Genomic DNA, 18,703 nt, shown 5'->3' with positions numbered 1-18,703 from the left:
ATCAATTAGGGTCTGACCACTTTAAGCACCAGTGATCCCGAGATCGGGACTTTTGAATCATAAGAATGGATCTCTGCAGCCGCTTCTTGAATGGAGTGGTCTGTGCTCCATTCATTGTCTGTGGAACTGTTGAAAATAGTGGGAGAATGTACTCTACAATCCCATAGACAATGAATTGAGTGCAGGCTCCACCTCCACTCCATTCAGATTGGGGCTGCTGCCCTCCTTATACTAATGGTTCCAATGCGCTACTCTTTGGATCACGGGGGGTTCCAGTGGTTGAACCCCAGTGATTTGCAAGTTATCCATTATCTTACTGATGACTTGATATTTTGGAGAATAACCCTTAAAATCCATTTTAGGCATCCAAAGCCTCTTAGATTAACTTCTGCTTATAGTAACAGATTTCACCAACTACTTCTACTTAGTTACACTCGTCTTACCAGTATTGCCTACAGCTATCTTCTGAATATCCCTCTTGTACCCCGAGATACATCCTCCATTACTCATGCCGTAGAGCTATTGCTTCAAATTGTTGGGGGTCACGTATTATCAGGGGCAGGGGTGTTGCTAGAGTCAGAAAAAATCTGGGTCCCAAACCCCAAGACATACAGCACTTTATCCAAAACATCTTCCTCCCCCCCAAAAAATAAATAAATTGGATACCGCATAATACAGTGATAGCTCCCTGAGTACAGATAATGTAAATGTCATCTGCAGTCCTATGTAGCGCCACTGATAACACAGTGATAATTGAAAAGTGATAATGTAGTATACATGACCTGCAGTCCTATGTAACACAAAGAACACAGTGATAACTACCTTAGACCTGCAGATTGCATCTATTACATTTCTGTACTAAGAGTTACTACTTTATTATCTGTGGTGTTACATAGGTGTCACGACTCAGCTGTCAGGTGACACGGGACCAGGGGCTCCTTCCATGTCCCTACCACTAGGGGGCTCCCTAGCTTGCCCTATTCCCTGGGATACTTCTGAAGGTGAAGATGCCGGGACTGCCACCATCGCCTTATCTCCTGAATCAGCTCTCTGTCTGTTCTGTTCCCCCACCCAGGGAAGAGGAGCGCTGCTGTGCACTGCAGTACACCAACTCGACAAGCAAGGCAACACAAGCAAGGGTAAACTGAAAATACCAAGGATACAAATATTCACTCACATATAACAGAGGAATGCAGCGGGGAGTGGAGGACGGGGGAAATACCAAAGTATGAGGATGGAAGGGAATTATCACTCACAAACCACGCAACAGTCACAGATAACTCCTCCAAAACTTCTTTTATAAACTGCTCTACTCCTAGCCATGCAGCAAATGCTAGCTCTGACATGGGTTTGAATCAGGGCCAAGATTATAAAGGGGATGGAAGTGGCTAACCGAGCTCAGCTGAGAGCTCAGGGTTTTCCAACATGGCCGATTAACCCCTGTTCTGCCAAAAGAAATAAACACCATTTAAAAAGAAGTTCTTCTTTTCAGTGCAGGAGTAGGAGCAATCAAATGCGGTGGTCTTTTGGTTCCTCTCTGTTGCATTAACTCTGTGACAATAGGACTACAGAGTATCTCTGCAGAGGAAGAGGACTAGAACTCTAGTGCCACCTATAGTAATTAGCAATCCTAAAAGTCAATATCGAGTCTCTAATGAACCTTGTCACATGATTTAGGATAAAAGCAAAAACCAAAATCTCAATTTGCAGACACTGTTTTTGGGGTACTGCCCCTCATCAGTGCAAAGTGTGAGATCTGGTTTGGCTGGGACTAAGGGGTAAGAGGATCCATGGGGTAACAGAGTGACATGTCAAGCCTGATATGCCTAGGTGAGGAGACTTTTAAACCGCACTGCTTCTCTGCAAGTTGTGCAGGTAACATCTTGGAGCGACCTACGTCCATAACTTGATGCCTGGGAGTCAGCGTGGCTGAGATACGCAGAGTGGATCACTGATCAGGGGAGTCCGTGAAAACCATTTCTTTTGAAGTAAGAGAGAAATTGAAAGTCTTAGGATTTAGCTTCAGTCTAGAACTTTCTTTAAGACTTTTGTAAAAGTTGCATTTAATATATATATATATATATATATATATATATATATATATATATATATATATATATATATATATATATATATATATATATATATATATATATATATATATATATATATATATATATATACACTCACCGGCCACTTTATTAGGTACACCTGTCCAACTTCTTGTTAACACTTAATTTCTAATCAGCCAATCACATGGCGGCAACTCAGTGCATTTAGGCATGTAGACATGGTCAAGACAATCTCCTGCAGTTCAAACCGAGCATCAGTATGGGGAAGAAAGGTGATTTGAGTGCCTTTGAACGTGGCATGGTTGTTGGTGCCAGAAGGGCTGGTCTGAGTATTTCAGAAACTGCTGATCTACTGGGATTTTCACGCACAACCATCTCTAGGGTTTACAGAGAATGGTCCGAAAAAGAAAAAAAATCCAGTGAGCGGCAGTTCTGTGGGCGGAAATGCCTTGTTGATGCCAGAGGTCAGAGGAGAATGGGCAGACTGGTTCGAGCTGATAGAAAGGCAACAGTGACTCAAATCGCCACCCGTTACAACCAAGGTAGGCCTAAGAGCATCTCTGAACGCACAGTGCGTCGAACTTTGAGGCAGATGGGCTACAGCAGCAGAAGACCACACCGGGTACCACTCCTTTCAGCTAAGAACAGGAAACTGAGGCTACAATTTGTACAAGCTCATCGAAATTGGACAGTAGAAGATTGGAAAAACGTTGCTTGGTCTGATGAGTCTCGATTTCTGCTGCGACATTCGGATGGTAGGGTCAGAATTTGGCGTAAACAACATGAAAGCATGGATCCATCCTGCCTTGTATGGAGCATCTTTGGGATGTGCAGCCGACAAATCTGCGGCAACTGTGTGATGCCATCATGTCAATATGGACCAAAATCTCTGAGGAATGCTTCCAGCACCTTGTTGAATCTATGCCACGAAGAATTGAGGCAGTTCTGAAGGCAAAAGGGGGTCCAACCCGTTACTAGCATGGTGTACCTAATAAAGTGGCCGGTGAGTGTACATATATATATATATATATATATATATATATATATATATATATATAATTATAGTGTTAAATCTCACCCACTTTAACTTTAAAAAAAATTGTGCTAAAAAAGAAGGTAAATTTGGCACAAGACTGTAGTTATTTTGGCACACGCCAAATAGACCTACTGCAAAATGTTCCATTTCATTCCAAATCTATTGAGTAAAAGCAATAAAGTATGACCCGTGTAAAATATACTAGAGGAATTCAAACCCCTATGAAGAGGATAAGGGTAATAAATGCGATGGTTTCTGAGACTTTTTGACTTGGTCTATCCTGCACCAAACTAAATTTTTCCAGTTCTCGATTGACGCCTGTAACTGATGTGCTACAAATTTATGGCCACCAGGAAATCGTAATGTGCACATTATGGGCTAAATAATTTCATATTATATTAGTAAAGGGGAGATCCGATTTATTTCTTTTTTTTACATAGCTGATATAATTTTTACACCCTGCTGCAGCCACTAGAGGGCTCTCATTGCATACAGTAAGTATTACACTCAATAGGATCTGTTCAAATCTGCATTTGATGAGCTCCCTCTTGTGGCCACCGCAGGTAATCACTATGATGGGCTTTGAAAAGCATGGGAAGCAGATCAGTACTGGCCCCATAATCATACACTCTGCCTCTGTAATAGGTTCCCATTGGGAGTATACTGTCTTTTGGATGCTAAATTCAGTAGCACAAATCAGTCTGCTTTTTGGCCTCCAGGATGATTTCTGCACCTATACCTTTTAAAAAAAATGCATCTTTGTAAGCTAGGACTATATTCATTTCCATTCACTGACAGCAAGCAGAGATCACGAAATGATGTTAAAAGTAATCCTACTGCAGTTTTGTAGCCACAGATCGGACCAGAATTTTAACTGCATTTCTTATTCTTCGCCGCTGGATGGGAGATTGCTCCAAGTATTTGCAGAGAGTCCAGATAACTAATATTCCACTTCCCTCCTTCCAGTTGGAGATCATGACCTTTTTTTTCCCTTGATGCAGACTTTGCTGTTTTGCTGTACAGGGTCATGTGACCACATTGGGAGTAGCGCCGCCTCCGCTTTACCCTTTCACCGCAAGTTACCGTACGTATCGCTACCAAAGGGTTAAGTATCCCACACAATAAAGTAAAAAGAAAAATAATACAATCTAACTTTGGCTTCATATTTGGGCTGCAATAGTAAACTGCACCCCTCCTGTAGGACAGAGCCTTCTGGGGGGTGATCAGGCATTGCCTTCCTGTGCAGCAATGGGTTAATAGTCTGGGGCCGCCGCGCACTGTCTTCCAGATGGTGTCTTACAGTAACACGAATCATATTGTTTGGATTATCCCAGTGCAAATCCAGTTCCTTATTTACCTTTTATGGTAGTAAGTGTGGAAAATTGAGTGCAGATGTGAGTCGGTAAGGATGACTGCTGGCGTCCCATCAGAACGCTCCTCTACATGCATGATTGTACAGATAAAAATAAATACAGCGGTGTAGGATGTCAGAGCAATAACAAAACTCCAGGCTATTAAAGCAGAAATTCAGCTTTTTCTGCAGTTTTATTTATTTTTGTGTTTTTTTTTAAAAGTCGGAAAAGTTTTCTTAAAGGGCAACACCCCTGTCTGTGATGAAAAAGCAGGACACTTTTGTCGACGCCTCTGATATGTGACATAAAGTAGTGACCATAGAGGGCAGTGAGGTCTTAGGACTTAGGCTAACTTCACACATCCTACATTTACGATCTGAGTATAGACCGTGCTGTATGGATTGGCCGTGGGAGCTTCATAGATGCCTATACTGGACAGGTGATCCACGGACACTCCATACATTGGACCATACTCAGGACGTGAATATCGGATGATCGGATGCCTGAACTAATAAAGAACACTGTAGTCATAGAATGTTAGAGTTGGAAGGAGCCTCCGGGGTCATCGTGTCCAGTCGTCTGCTCAATGCAGGATTCACTAAACCATCTCAGACAGATGTCGGTCCAGCCTCTGTTTGAAGACTTCCATTGAAGGAGAACTCACCACCTCTCGTGGCCGCCTGTTCCACTCATTGATCACCCTCACTGTCAGAAAGTTTTCCAGTAATGGAGTAACAGATTGCATCAGTAGCATAGGTGTGGATGACATTATCTGTTAGAGACCAACATGACCATTTGAACATTTCGGAGGTGGAACGTTCTGATAGTTTCCCTTAAAGGTGCTTATTTGATGTGTGCATGAAGGAGGGGGTCGGATGCAGCAGCTGTTGTCTGAAGGAGAGTCCAGTCAACTGCTGTTTGCTATAGCAGATATCCCGGCTGACCCTGGGATATGTGCTGCGGATTTTCTGTTTGTACTGCCACGGATCTGAACATGAATTAACCCAAAATCATTCAGTGATGCTAACCCTCAGCTTTTCCATGTGGAATCTATTGGAAATAAGTAGCATGGTAGCATAAAAAAACACTTTTGTTATTTGTAAACAGGGTTGTGCATAACCCATTCACATGCACGAGAGACAGAGTTCATGCTGATTAAGGGGCAATTTTTTTGTTTTTATGAAATCCAACATATGTGACCATGTCCTTACAGTTAGCCTACCCTGAAATGTCGATTGTATAAAGCGGCTTTCCGTGACTTAGATACTGATGACCTACAGTGCCTTGCGAAAGGATTCTGCTCCCTGCCCCTGCAACTTTTCAACCTTTTCCCACATATCACGCTTCAAACATAAAGATACCAAATGTAAATTTTTGGTGAAGAATCAACAACAAGTGGGACACAATTGTGAAGTTGAACAAAATTTATTGGTTATTTTAAATTTTTGTGGAAATTCAAAAACTGAAAAGTGGGGCGTACAATATTATTCAGCCCCTTTACTTTCAGTGCAGCAAACTCACTCCAGAAGTTCATTGTGGATCTCTGAATGATCCAATGTTGTCCTAAATGCCTAATGATGATAAATATAACCCACCTGTGTGTAATCAAGTCTCCGTATAAATGCACCTGCTCTGTGATAGTCTCAGGGTTCTGTTTGAAGCACAGAGAGCATCATGAAGACCAAGGAACACAACAGGCAGGTCCGTGATACTGTTTTGTTGAAGTTTAAAGCCGGATTTGGATACAAAATTATTTCCAAAACTTAAACAGCCCAAGGAGCACTGTGCAAGCGATCATATTGAAATGGAAGGAGTATCATACCACTGCAAATCTACCAAGACCCGGACATCCCTCTAAACTTTCATCTCAAGGAGAAGACTGATCAGAGATGCAGCCAAGAGGCCCATGATCACTCTGGATGAACTGCAGAGATTTACAGCTGAGGTGGGACAGTCTGTCTATAGGACAACAATCAGTCGTACACTGCACAAATCTGGCCTTTATGGAAGAGTGGCAAGAAGAAAGCCATTTATCAAAGATATCCATAAAAAGTGTTGTTTAAAGTTTGCAACAAGACACACCAAACATGTGGAAGAAGGTGCTCTGGTCAGATGAAACCAAAATCAGACTTTTTGGCAACAATGCCAAACGATATGTTTGGCGTAAAGGCAACACAGCTCATCACCCTGAACACACCATGCCCACTGTCAGACGTGGTGGCAGCATCATGGTTTGGGCGTGCTTTTCTTCAGCAGTGACAGGGAAGATGGTTAAAATTGGTGGGAAGATGGATGGAGCCAAATACAGGACCATTCTTGAAGAAAACCTGTTGGAGTCTGCAAAAGACCTGAGACTGCGACGGAGATTTGTCTTCCAACAAGACAATGATCACAAACATAAAGCAAAATCTACAATGGAATGGTTCACAAATAAACGTATCCAGGTGTTAGAATGGCCAAGTCAGAGTCCAAACCTCAATCCAATCGAGAATCTGTGGAAAGAGCTGAAAACTACTGTTCACAAACGATCTCCATCAAACCTCACTGAGCTCGAGCTGTTTGCCAAGGAAGAATGGCCAAGAAATTCAGTCTCGATGTACAAAACTAATAGAGACATACCCCAAGCGACTTGCAGCTGTAATAGCAGCAAAAGGTGGCGCAACAAAGTAATAAGTTAAAGGGGCCGAATAATATTGCATGCCCCACTTTTCAGTTTTTGAATTTCCACAAAAATTTAAAATAACCAATAAATTTCGTTCAACTTCACAATTGTGTTCCACTTGTTGATTCTTCACCCAATATTTACATTTGGTATCTTTATGTTTGAAGCATGATATGTGGGAAAAGGTTGAAAAGTTCCAGGGAGCCGAATACATTCGCAAGACACTGTATGTATGAACGTGTCTTTACCGTCGTGGATAGCGATACAGGGTAGACTGTCCATCTGATACTGACCAAGGTGTCCCTTTGTGGAGGAAACATCTGTGCACATCTTTTCGGATTACCATTTCGCCTAGTGCCTGTTGGTTGCCCTGGGGGGGAACATGAGTAACTGTATCCGCACAGTGAGCCTATTGATCCATTCGGTGCTTTACGGACTCTTCCCTTGGCTTCATACCTTCGGAGCCATCCAGGAGACTTGGCACCTTATGAATTATTTTAAGGATGCTATTTGGGTTGCCAAGAACCGGCTCATCTTGAGGAGGGAGAGTATGTCCCATCACCTTCCATGACTGTGTCCGTATCGTCATCAACGACTGAAATGTAGATTGTGTAGAAGGGGCTTCCGTGACTTAGATACTGATGACCTTTCAATAGAATAGGTCCTCGATATCAAATTGGTCTGACACCCGGCACTTCTACTGTTCAGCTGTTTGCAGCTCCAGTCACTCACGGCCATGCTACAAACAGTTAATCAGTGGGGACTCCCACCAATCTCATATTGATTTCTTATCCTAAGGAGAGGTCATCAATAGCTTAGTGGTGGACAACCCATGTTCTGTTTTTAAAGAGGTTTTCAACTTTCAGCAAAGTCGACCTCAATTGCTGGCAGGCGTGTTAAATAAGAAAGTCAGCGGGTAATCGTGCTCTCCGGCAACAGCCTTCTACCACTGTGCCAATCTCTATATTATGGCTGCAGCTGTGATGTCACATTGACAGCGTTCGTTATGGCTGCAGCCAATCACTGAGTCCAGGGGGTCTTCTAATGTAGATGGGTGCACTACTGAGTCCATGAGTGCACACGTAGTCTATGGCTTTTCTTCACTTCTCTCCACCATCACCGCTTGAATGACCGTAGAGACTCTGCTCATCAAACAGTTTCCTATGTGAATGAATTGTAATGTATCCTTAAAAATCGGATGCTATATGGTTGCTCGATATGAAATCGGATTCTTTTTGCATAGCCATACCCTAAAACAGGCAAGTTCCATCCAATACATGGAAAAAAAACTAGTGCATCCTGTGAATTTTTTTAAATTTTGTAAAGTTTTTCTTTTCCTGAAATGGTTTTGAAGACTTTTGGAAGAGTTTTTTTTTTCTCCTGGTGCTTTCTTTTTAGCCTTTGTATTGGACATTGTCAAGATTAGAGAGGTTTCCAACAGGATTTTCTTCAAATAAGTGAGTGACATTCATAATTTATTTCCCACCAGGCATTTTTCAAAAACTCATCAGGTAAATAAAAAAAACTTACAAAAACTCCTTATGTGAACATCAAAGTGTATTTCTAATAGAAATTAATTAGATGAGTTTTCCCAAGTGTTTTTGAGGAGTATGTTGGAAAAAATGTGCTAAACAAATTCTTAAAAACCTCAGTGTGAACTTATCCTTAGTATAAGTTGCCAGTAGGTAAGTAAGCCAAACCTCAGAGTCCTCAATTTCCCTGACTTCTGACTTCACGACTCCGACTCCACAGCACCGCCTCACTACTGTGCATGTACATAAAGTGCAGCACAGATTAATCTCAACTAAAAGCCGAGATCCTGAGATCAGGAACAGAACAGACATTTATAGGACATTTCATAACTTTCCCATATTCTTATGAACACATTTACAGCCCGTCCTGCACTGAACTACTAAATCCGATTTTATATATTCTAGGAGTTGGAATTGGTCCATTTTATTCCAACTTCACCTAAATGGACTCTGACTCCATGACTTTAACTCCACAGCCCTGGTTGCCAGAGGGGGATGGAGACTGATCTTATCCAGCATCACAGATTTGCAGCCACACCAACATGGGGGCACATAGAAACAAGCAATCAGAACAATGTTTTTTTTTGCGCTCCAAATTCTGCATATTACATTAAAACTGTTATTAAAAGCCTTTTAGGACTATTGGTAAGAAAACGATTCATGAGATACCCTAGTATAAAAGACAATATGATGATTATATTTTTTTTTTTGAGGAAGCTAAGTGACAACCGATATGGCTGTCATACAAGTTTAACTATTAACTAATCTGTGAAATCTGGGGCACAATCCCTACATTAAGGGTTATGTTTTTTAAGCAATAACTGAGCCTCATGTCTGGTTCCTGTTGAACAGAATCTGCTCCAGGTCTCCACTTTCCAGGGCTATTCTTCCAGATGTTCATTCCTACTCAGAATAGCTGGCCGCACATATTCTTCTGGGTTGTAGAGAAAATATACGCTGATGCAGCAAAGATAAAATTAGATTTCCTCGACCAGACGACGTTTTAGTCTTCATCAGCAGCGCAGAGCTTTTGCTGGACATTAGACAAAATATTGGTTTTAGTTAAAATGAAAATCTTGCATTGTGTCTCGTGCTCCTCCACTGTCTGTAGAAAGAAGCCCCAAACCGCTGTGTCGCCTATAGGAAGTCATTTATACAGTCATGGCCGAAAGAGGCAAATTGGACGTATTTTCACACAAAACTCCAAAAATGGTCCAGACAAAATTGTTGGCACCATCAACTTAATATTTGGTTGCACAACCTTTGGAATAAATAACTGCAATCAATTGCTTCTTATAACCATCAACAAGGTTCTTACACCTCTCAATGGAATTTTGGATCACTCTACTTTTGCAAACTGCTCCAGGTCTCTTATATGTGAAGGCGCCTTCTCCTAACAGCAAATTTAAGATCTTTCCACAGGTGTTCAATGAGATTTAGATTCGGACTCATTGCTGTCACTTCAGAACTCTCCAGCACGTTGTTTCCATCAATTTCTGGGTGATTCTTGAAGTATGTTTGGGGGTCATTGTCCTGCTCTAAGACCCATGTCCTAGGACACAAACCCAGCTTTCTTCACTGGACACTACATTGCTACCCAAAATCCTGATGTTTTGCACACAGTCAAGGCACCCAGTGCTAGAGGCAGCAAAACAACCTCAAAACATCTTTGACCCTCCACCATATTTGACTGTAGGTACTGTGCTAGTTTTTTGTAGGCCTCATTCCAGCTTCAGAAAGCAATAGAATGACATGCTTTACCAAAAAGCTCTATCTTGGTCTCATCTGTCCAGAAGATGCTTTCCCAGAAGGATTTTGGCTTACTCTCATACATTTTGGCAAACTGCAGTCTAGCTTCTTTATGTCCCTGTATCAGCAGTGGGGTCCTCCTGGGTCTCCTGGCATTGCGTTTCATTTAATTAAAATGTCGATGAATAGGTCTCACTTACACTGGTGAGCCCTGAACCTGCAGGACAGACTGAATTTCTTTGGAACTTGATTGGGCTACTTATAAACCACCCGGACTATCCTGTGTTGCAACCTTTCATCAATTTTTCTCTGCCACCCACATCCAGGGAGATTAGCTACAGTGCCATGGGTTGTAAATTTCTTGAATATGTTGCAGCATGAACAAAGGAATATCAAAATCTCTGGAGACGGACTTGCAACCTTGATATTGCGGATATTTTTCAAAATTTTGGTTTTCAAGTCCTCAAACAGTTCTCTTCTTTATGTTCTCCATGCTTAGTCTGGCACATACAGACACATACTGCAAAAATTGAGTCAACTTCCTTTTTTTCTGGTTTCAGGTGTGATTTTCATATTACCCACACCTGTTACTTACCACAGGTGGGTTTGAACGAGCATCACATGCTTGAAACAAAGTTGTTATCCACAATTTTTGAAAGGTGGCAACTATTTTGTCAGGACCATTTTGGGGAGTCTTCTGTGAAATGATGTCCAATTTGCCTTATTTGTCTCTATTTTTTGTGTTCTAATACACACAAAGGAAATAAACATGTGTATAATAAAACATGTAATTGCAATAATTTTCTGGGGAAAATGCTTCTTCTTCTAGAACAATTTCAAGGGTGCAAACACTTTCAGCAATGACTGTTTATGGAGTTCAAGGTAATGTGAAAATTATTTTATAGGACATTGCACTATGGACACCTCCTTCCATAATATAATTCACGATTTCATGGGGGTGGAGATGTTAGTTCTGCTGTCAATGGAGCTAAACAGCAAGTGTTAAGAAGACGAAGGACGGTGAGGCACTATACAGCACCCATCGATGTCACTAGCCTTCCGTTAGACCCCTACAATGAGAGCTGATGCTTTTTGCAGTAACTCTCTGCTCTCATTAATAAAAAGGAAGCACCTGATGTGCTCTTTTTTTCCCACCATGAATTTTTTGAAAAGGTCTTCAGGGAAAAAAAAATCTTGAAAACTCCTCATATGAACAGCAAAGTCAATTTCCCCAAAGAAATTAATAGGAAGAGTTTTCCAAGTGTTTTTGAGGAGGACATTGGAGAAGATCTGCTAAAAAAAAACAACCTGTAAAAAAAAACTCGGTGTGAACTTATTGTTTGAAGCCAGAGGAGGAAGGAGACTGACTTTTTCCAGCAACACAGATTAGCAATTGCACCAACAATGGGGGCTAATAGAAACAAGAAATAATGATGTAGTAGTTCACACAGTATAAACGCAGAGCAGCCTAAAAACACGCCTCCAGAATATTCTGTGAGTCATGCCCCCTTGTTAAGACCATAAATATTAGGACTACAGAAAAAAGCCCGTGTGGTGGATTAACAAAACAGCCCAAAACGGGAAAAAAGGAATACTCAGGGGAGCAGCAGTAATAAAGAGCAAAAACTGTCTGCTTTTGACCTGCTAACAAGTCCTCTTTAAGACCACCACTGCATCCAATCAATGGAAGATCAGGCTACAGATCATGGCTACAATTGATTAGCGAATTGTTGTTTTAACTTATGCCACTGAGGTCCACTAAGTATAGCGGTTAATTAAAAATTATGGAATCCCAAATGTGTGGCCAGCTTTTAATTCCAGACACCTCCAGAGCAGCATTCATAATTCTGTTTTCATTTAGTGGTAGTACCACATATCTCCTTTCTGTCCTCGGAATACATGATGGTATCCCTTTACTACACTGGATATAAATGTAGCAAACTCTCGCTAACCCCTAACATACAGGTACAGCAGGCAGGGATCTTGGTAATGCTATTCATTTGCTTAGAACACATTTCCAATATGGAAATTTTTCCTTGACGAAAATGTGCAATGTGTAATTTTGGGGGTTGGCATTTCTCAATTGTTCTCCGTCAGCAGAGCGACTAATTACACACTTATAAAGGGTCAATTTGGGGATGACATGTTACAGGAGTGCAGTGGACAATGGCTATCCTTTAAGCCCCTATATTATTGTGTGGCATCACCTATAATATCGGAGTGTTGTGCATCGTTTGTGGTTTTTGGGGAACGGTCATTGAGTTTAGCTTGCAGTAAATGTGCTGAGTATTGCAGGTTGAAACAAATGGAAACACTTGAGTTTTGTAGCTGGTATCAGATTTTAGGACAAGCACTTCTCCAGCTGTCTTCTTGGCAGCCTCCGCAGACGTGTTCCAGTGTACATGTGTGTTCAGAGTCGAAAAGGGGAAAGTCTGACTGTTACAATGTATCTCTGAGCAGATAAACACTGTAGAGAGACAGCGTGCACCAGACCATAGGGTGATACCTTTATAAAAACATATACAGTATTAAAACCAGGTCATCTGCTCACCTTAGCGAGTTGGGTATTATTATTATTTATTATTATAGCGCCATTTATTCCGTGGCGCTTTACATGTGAGGAGGGGTATACATAATAAAAACAAGTACAATAATCTTGAACAATACAAGTCATAACTGGTACAGGAGGACAGAGGACCCTGCCCGCGAGGGCTCACAATCTCCAAGGGATGGGTGAAGATACAATAGGTGAGGTTAGAGCTGGTCATGCAGCGGTTTGGTCGGTCGGAGATTACTGCAGGTTGTAGGCTTGTCGGAAGAGGTGGGTCTTCAGGTTCTTTTTGAAGGTTTCGATGGTAGGTGAGAGTCTGATATGTTGTGGTAGAGAACAACTCCTGTGAAAGCTCAATAAAGGTTGCTGCCGCCCCGTAGTTGGGGGATGTCTCCACTGGAATCATTGAAGGAAAAGACAATTCTCTGTTTTGGACTGCACTAACCAATCTATAAGGAAGTGGGTTTTTTTTAATTCCGTGCCGGACTGACGACTTTCTCAAGTCCAGTTGGTTTTTACACTTGAGATAGATGCCAGTCCGTCATGGAATAAAAAACACTTCTTTATATATTGGATCAAGGATCATCATTTCGATTACCGCAACCGTGAATTGTCTTTTCCTTCAGTGTATCTCCGAGAACAGTTTAGGCATTTTTTCCAGCCTTCCTATTGACTTCTATTGTAAATTCTAGAGCGGTGTCATAGCGGGAAAATGGCAAAAGACTGGTCCGCTCACTTCTTTTAAATGCTTGGTGTTTTGTGGAAATCCGAAGCAATTAAAAAATCCTCAAAAATCTGAAAAGTAATGTCGTTTGGCAATCGAAATGGATATTGAGAGTCTTTAAAGCGTTTTCTGACCGATTTTTTTTTTTTTTTCAAGCATCTCTTGGAAGGGACCCGCTCTAAATGGCTTCTAAAAAAAAACATAGTGTGAACATACCCTCCTGAAGAATAAAGTGCCTACGGAACATACTGTTGGTTCTCTTTGTTACTTTTTCCACTTCCGGATTTATGCTACAGTTTTGTGCCAGAATATCATCATTTATGGATTTAAAAAAAAAAATGGATTAAAGGATTTTTACATCATTGATGTAGAATAGGATGAACTGGAAAGACGTATATATTTTTGTCTTAGCGCTATAGGCTATATTACTGTATTACACTATTGGTTGCTCAGTATGGGATGAATCGTGCATGAAACATTTCTCTAGAATGCTTGATATGTAGAAGAAATGTCAGTCGTTTGGAGAGCAGATGCCACAGATGAAAGAGTCGGGTATCTCTGGCGGACAGTATCTGGCTTGTTTCGAGAGCGGTATAATATAATTACACATGACGCTGATTGAGATTACAGGCAGTAATTGCATCTTCTCCTTTGTGGACCCAAACCTTTTAAGCTCACATTGTACCAACGATGTTTTTACATAGTATATTTGTTTCCTAGCCTAATGTGATATACTGTATAGCGTTACGCCCCCATGATAGATGCGCCTGCCAGGATTTTTATTATCTTTGAGCTGTTTTGTCACTAATGGTACGTTCTGTGCATACTGGGGCCCAAGACGAAATCTCAGATGTGGCCGATGATTTGTGAGAATGTTGGAAAAAAGACTATTTTATGGGGAATTACCGGGTAATGTAAAATAAAAAGTCTCCTGGAAACCTAAATCTAAATAATTTATTTTCTTTCAAGAAATAGAAAAAAAAACTCTTGAAGAAAAACATTCTTCAAGAACAATGTCTTTTACAGCCTGGATGCTGGATGAAGAGTGATGACATCTTGTCTCTTCAGACTTCCCCATAGGTATTCAGTTGGGGGCAGATCAGGAGACACTGGGCCACTCTCACCCTGTCCTTCTTCAGAAATGAAACAGTGGTAGATTTGTGTTTTCGATCATTGTCATGTTGAAAAAGTGTTTGTGTACCAAGGGCACAGAGTGATGGCGGCATCCAGTTTCAAAAACATTTATCTTTCGATCATCAATCCAGGGTATAGAGTCTCAGTAGTCTTCATATTTTTCAGCATTGGCCCTAGCAAATTGTTTTTTTTTTTCTGTACATGGGTTTTAGCAGAGGCTTCCTTCATGGACGACAACCATTCATGCCATTCCTCTGCAGTGTATGCTGTATTGTGTCTCGGGAAACATTAACTCCAATTTGGCTTTTTGCTTACATGTGAATTTTCTTTATCTCTCCTCATCAGAAAACGCTCCTGCTCAAGTGGTACCTCCCGTGGTGGCCTGGACATCTTTGAGATGGTTTCAGTTCCACCTTTGTTTTTTGTATCAATTTTGGTACCAAATTCTCACTGAGAAATAAAGCTTTTCACCTTTCTTATGAAAATATTTTTTTTTCCTCAGTGTTGTGACATTTCTCTTCCATGTGGTGCCGTTGCTGACCACATGAAATGGGACAGGATTTTCTTTGTTACATAATGCCCTGTTATGGTCAACTGTAGCTTTGTTCCTAAGACTTTGATTGGTGTGTACTCATTTTTTGCAACATGGTCTTTAAAGATTTTATTAAAAAAAAACAACAAAACTTAGGGTACGAAGCTCACCAACATTGTTAATAGGGATATCCATTTGAAATAATCCAACACTGCGATTGCAGTATTGAGCTGGCAGTTTGCAGTGATAATAGGCAGTAGAAAAGGAAATTCTCCACGTCCATCCATAGGTAATATAAAAAAAAGTTATTTTATTGAAAATCCATTAAAAAACATACACGTTTCGAGCGGTACACTGCTCTTAATCATAGCATGATTAAGCATAAATGAGCTCAGCATAAATGAGCATATGCAGAGTAATACAGATGCTGAGATTTACTCAACAGGAGAAGTGGTACTGTGCGGGTGATGTATAGGTGTCCTAGTAGCCATTTTTCAACACAAGAGCCCCAGGCCACATGTTGCTTGTGCTACTCTGAGCGGCCAGCGTGTGCTAAACGTGCTACTATGACCTGCAGCGTCTTCACTCAAGCACAGCTAGAACGTCAATAGTCAGCAATTGCACAGGAGCTGCCAGCAGGGGATCTTGATGATTTTTTTGCTCAAGTGCATTCAACATGGCAGACCATTCCTCAGACAACCATTAATAACCTAATGCACCTGCACATTAATTTAATACTATAGGCATGCTGACCTTGTCCTATATTTTTCTGCATTTTGCATGGGTGATGTGGCCGCCCCATGGGCCGTGTACCCTTTTCCACCTATCTTTCCAAAACATTTTTTTTTAATTAGGGCTAACTAAGTTGGATTTATTCCCCAGATCATTTGATACCTGATTAGGAACCTAGGTAGTTGAGTTATTAAAGTTGGGATCCATCCAATGGGGTCACCTTGTCTCTTGCACACTCTTGATCCAAAATATTAGCTAAGCACCTCATTTTTTTCATGTGTGCGGGTATAAAGGGATTCATGCATTCATTAATTCCAATGTGTTTGCACATATAGCCTTATATTATTGTACATAATGGTCATCACAAATATGAACATATAGAACGTGTTTTCCTATAGATGGTAACTGCAGTTGTTTGGGATTTTTTTGCATTCCCTGTGTGTAGGATTCTGATTTTGGGATGAAGCTTTCCTTAGGTTGATCTGTATTCTGCCTGAGTCCCCCTGCCTGAAGCTGATACATGGCGGCTGCTGTGAGATCAGGATACGGTATCGCTGGGCTGTAGCTTGCAGACGCTGGGAGGCCGTGTAACGCCACTCTGCACATTATTCGTGATTCTCCTGTGGCTTCATATTAAATTATACAGACGACCAGTCAGAGCTCCCAGTGCTGCTCTGCTGTTAGTAAAGATGGGATTTGGTGTCTTCGTGCAGCGTCGTCCTTTTCACCGGTCGACCCTGATCATCGTTTAAACATCACTCCGAGCTCAGAAAACATGCCCGTGGCTGGGTGGAAGTACCATGGGTTGCGGTGCTCTATGTTCTCAAGGTAAGATGCCATATCCATGGGTGATGCACTGGAGCTAGCGGTGCCATTACCTCCTCGTATTTCTAGTCGCGCCATTTTCGTAGCTCATTGACATCCAGGGCAAGGAATATGCAAAACATGGATGTCGACAAGTTAATTCCATATCCTTCTGACATTGATAAACCTATATACAGGTAAAGCAGACTAACTTGTCATTTTCCAAAAGCTCAAGGCAATATCTCAATGTGGTGGCTACCTGTTATACCCGATAGATTCTGGGTGAGTGACAGATTTAGCTCTGCTACATCTAAATAGAGATTGCTGGATTTATCAAACTTTATAAGGTTGCAGGAATGACAAATTCTGCCCGTTGGGGCTGAGACAGATTAAAGCCAACCTGATGTAGTGGTGCTGATTTGCATTCTCCAGAGTTTCGTCTTCCATCCAGATGAAGCTGAGCTGACTTGACACTGGATTTTCATGGCCATTGGGTGGTCAGGTGGGCAACCTGTGACATAGATAGAAGTGAGAGGGACTTTCGCTCAGATCTAGAAAGGAGTTTTAATTACTTATACTTGCTGGGGAATATGTACCGTCATTTTCGGGGAAGTTGCCTTATTAGGGATTGTGTTGTGTAAGTTTCCAAGCTGCAGACCTTTTTTTCCGAGCTGAATTATATAACTAGCAATAGGGTCTCGTCTCAGATCCCGCTGATGTTACAAGATGCAGGAAGACTGTTATGCAAGAAATCACTGTAAGCTATCTACTTGTGATAGACAAGCACCAGAGTGTGGACAAAATCTTGCCATTTTTTTATATAACTGCTATGGGTTTGTTCGACTTTGATTAATTATATAACGTATGTATGGATAAGAAATGTATAATTATTCATCTCCTATCATATTGCATATCCAGTTTCTTTGTAGTCTAATCTTGGAGCTCCTGAGCCTCAATGGAAAAATCTGTAATGTCCCCACGGCTACCATGTGCCATTTAGAATACTGGTTTATTCTTATGGGGCACAGGGTTCTCGAGCCCCAGGTGTCGCCGTGATTACAGAACAAACAAGCCCTGTGTAGTCCGATCCGGTCACGTTGATAACTTACAGACAGCAGAGAAGAACGCAGATAGAACGAAGTAACACATGACTACTAGATCAGACTACACAGGGTTTGTTTGTAGTCTGTAACCACGGAGACACATAGGTGTGCGTGGGAGCTGTACACACAAAAGGGACACTGATTTTTTTAATCTAAGCTATTTGCACAGTTGCTTAATTCTTTCTTTGAGACGAAGGTGCAGATTTCCAAATGGAGAAACTAAAAGGAAATTACCTATTATTTTTAATGAAAATAAAGGATTGCTGGGGATCCAACTGTCGGGACTCCCAGTGATCGCAAGATCAGGGTCCTGTAGCCTCTGTGTGTGGCATATGCTCCATTTAGTGTCTATGGGACATCTGGAAATGGCCAAGAACTGCATTGGGCAGCCTCCCAGACTATGAATTGAGCAGAGCCCGAGCATGAGCACCTCCACTTCATATAAGACAGGACTGGGGAGCTTTGCTCATGGTTTTCCAGAGCTCCAATCTCATGCCACTGGGACCCCCAGTGATACCAAGCTCAGGGTTCTGTAGCCCCGTGCACGGCATCTGCTCTACTCATTATCTATAGAACTCCAAGAAATAGCCAAGAGCTGCGTTAGGCAACTTCAGAGACTATGAATGGAGAACAGGCCGAGCATGCCCACCTCCAATCCGTTCCCGATCTTCTGCCGGCGGGGCCCTGGACCCTCAACAATCAGCAAGTTATTTCCTATCC

General features: G+C 41.5%; 1 protein-coding gene across 2 annotated transcripts in view; it reads left to right on the top strand.

Annotated features, from left to right (window-relative positions):
• Positions 1-18,703, top strand: part of PARVA (parvin alpha) — a 58,941-nt gene that overhangs the window by 18,826 nt on the left and 21,412 nt on the right. Inside the window, exon 1 of one of the 2 annotated variants that reach the window (XM_077287256.1) lies at positions 16,582-16,904. The exons of the other annotated variant lie outside the window; for it this stretch is intronic. Within the exon in view, the coding sequence (XP_077143371.1) occupies positions 16,877-16,904 (28 nt within the window). The 5' untranslated portion in view covers positions 16,582-16,876. Of the gene's footprint in view, positions 1-16,581; positions 16,905-18,703 lie in introns of those variants that run through there. 2 annotated transcript variants of the gene reach the window in all.

This window comes from Ranitomeya variabilis, chromosome 2 (genome assembly GCF_051348905.1).
Source record: "Ranitomeya variabilis isolate aRanVar5 chromosome 2, aRanVar5.hap1, whole genome shotgun sequence".
Classification (NCBI taxonomy): Eukaryota; Metazoa; Chordata; class Amphibia; order Anura; family Dendrobatidae; genus Ranitomeya; species Ranitomeya variabilis.
Note: the sequence above shows the minus strand (reverse complement) of the source record. Positions and strands in the feature narration are given on the sequence as shown.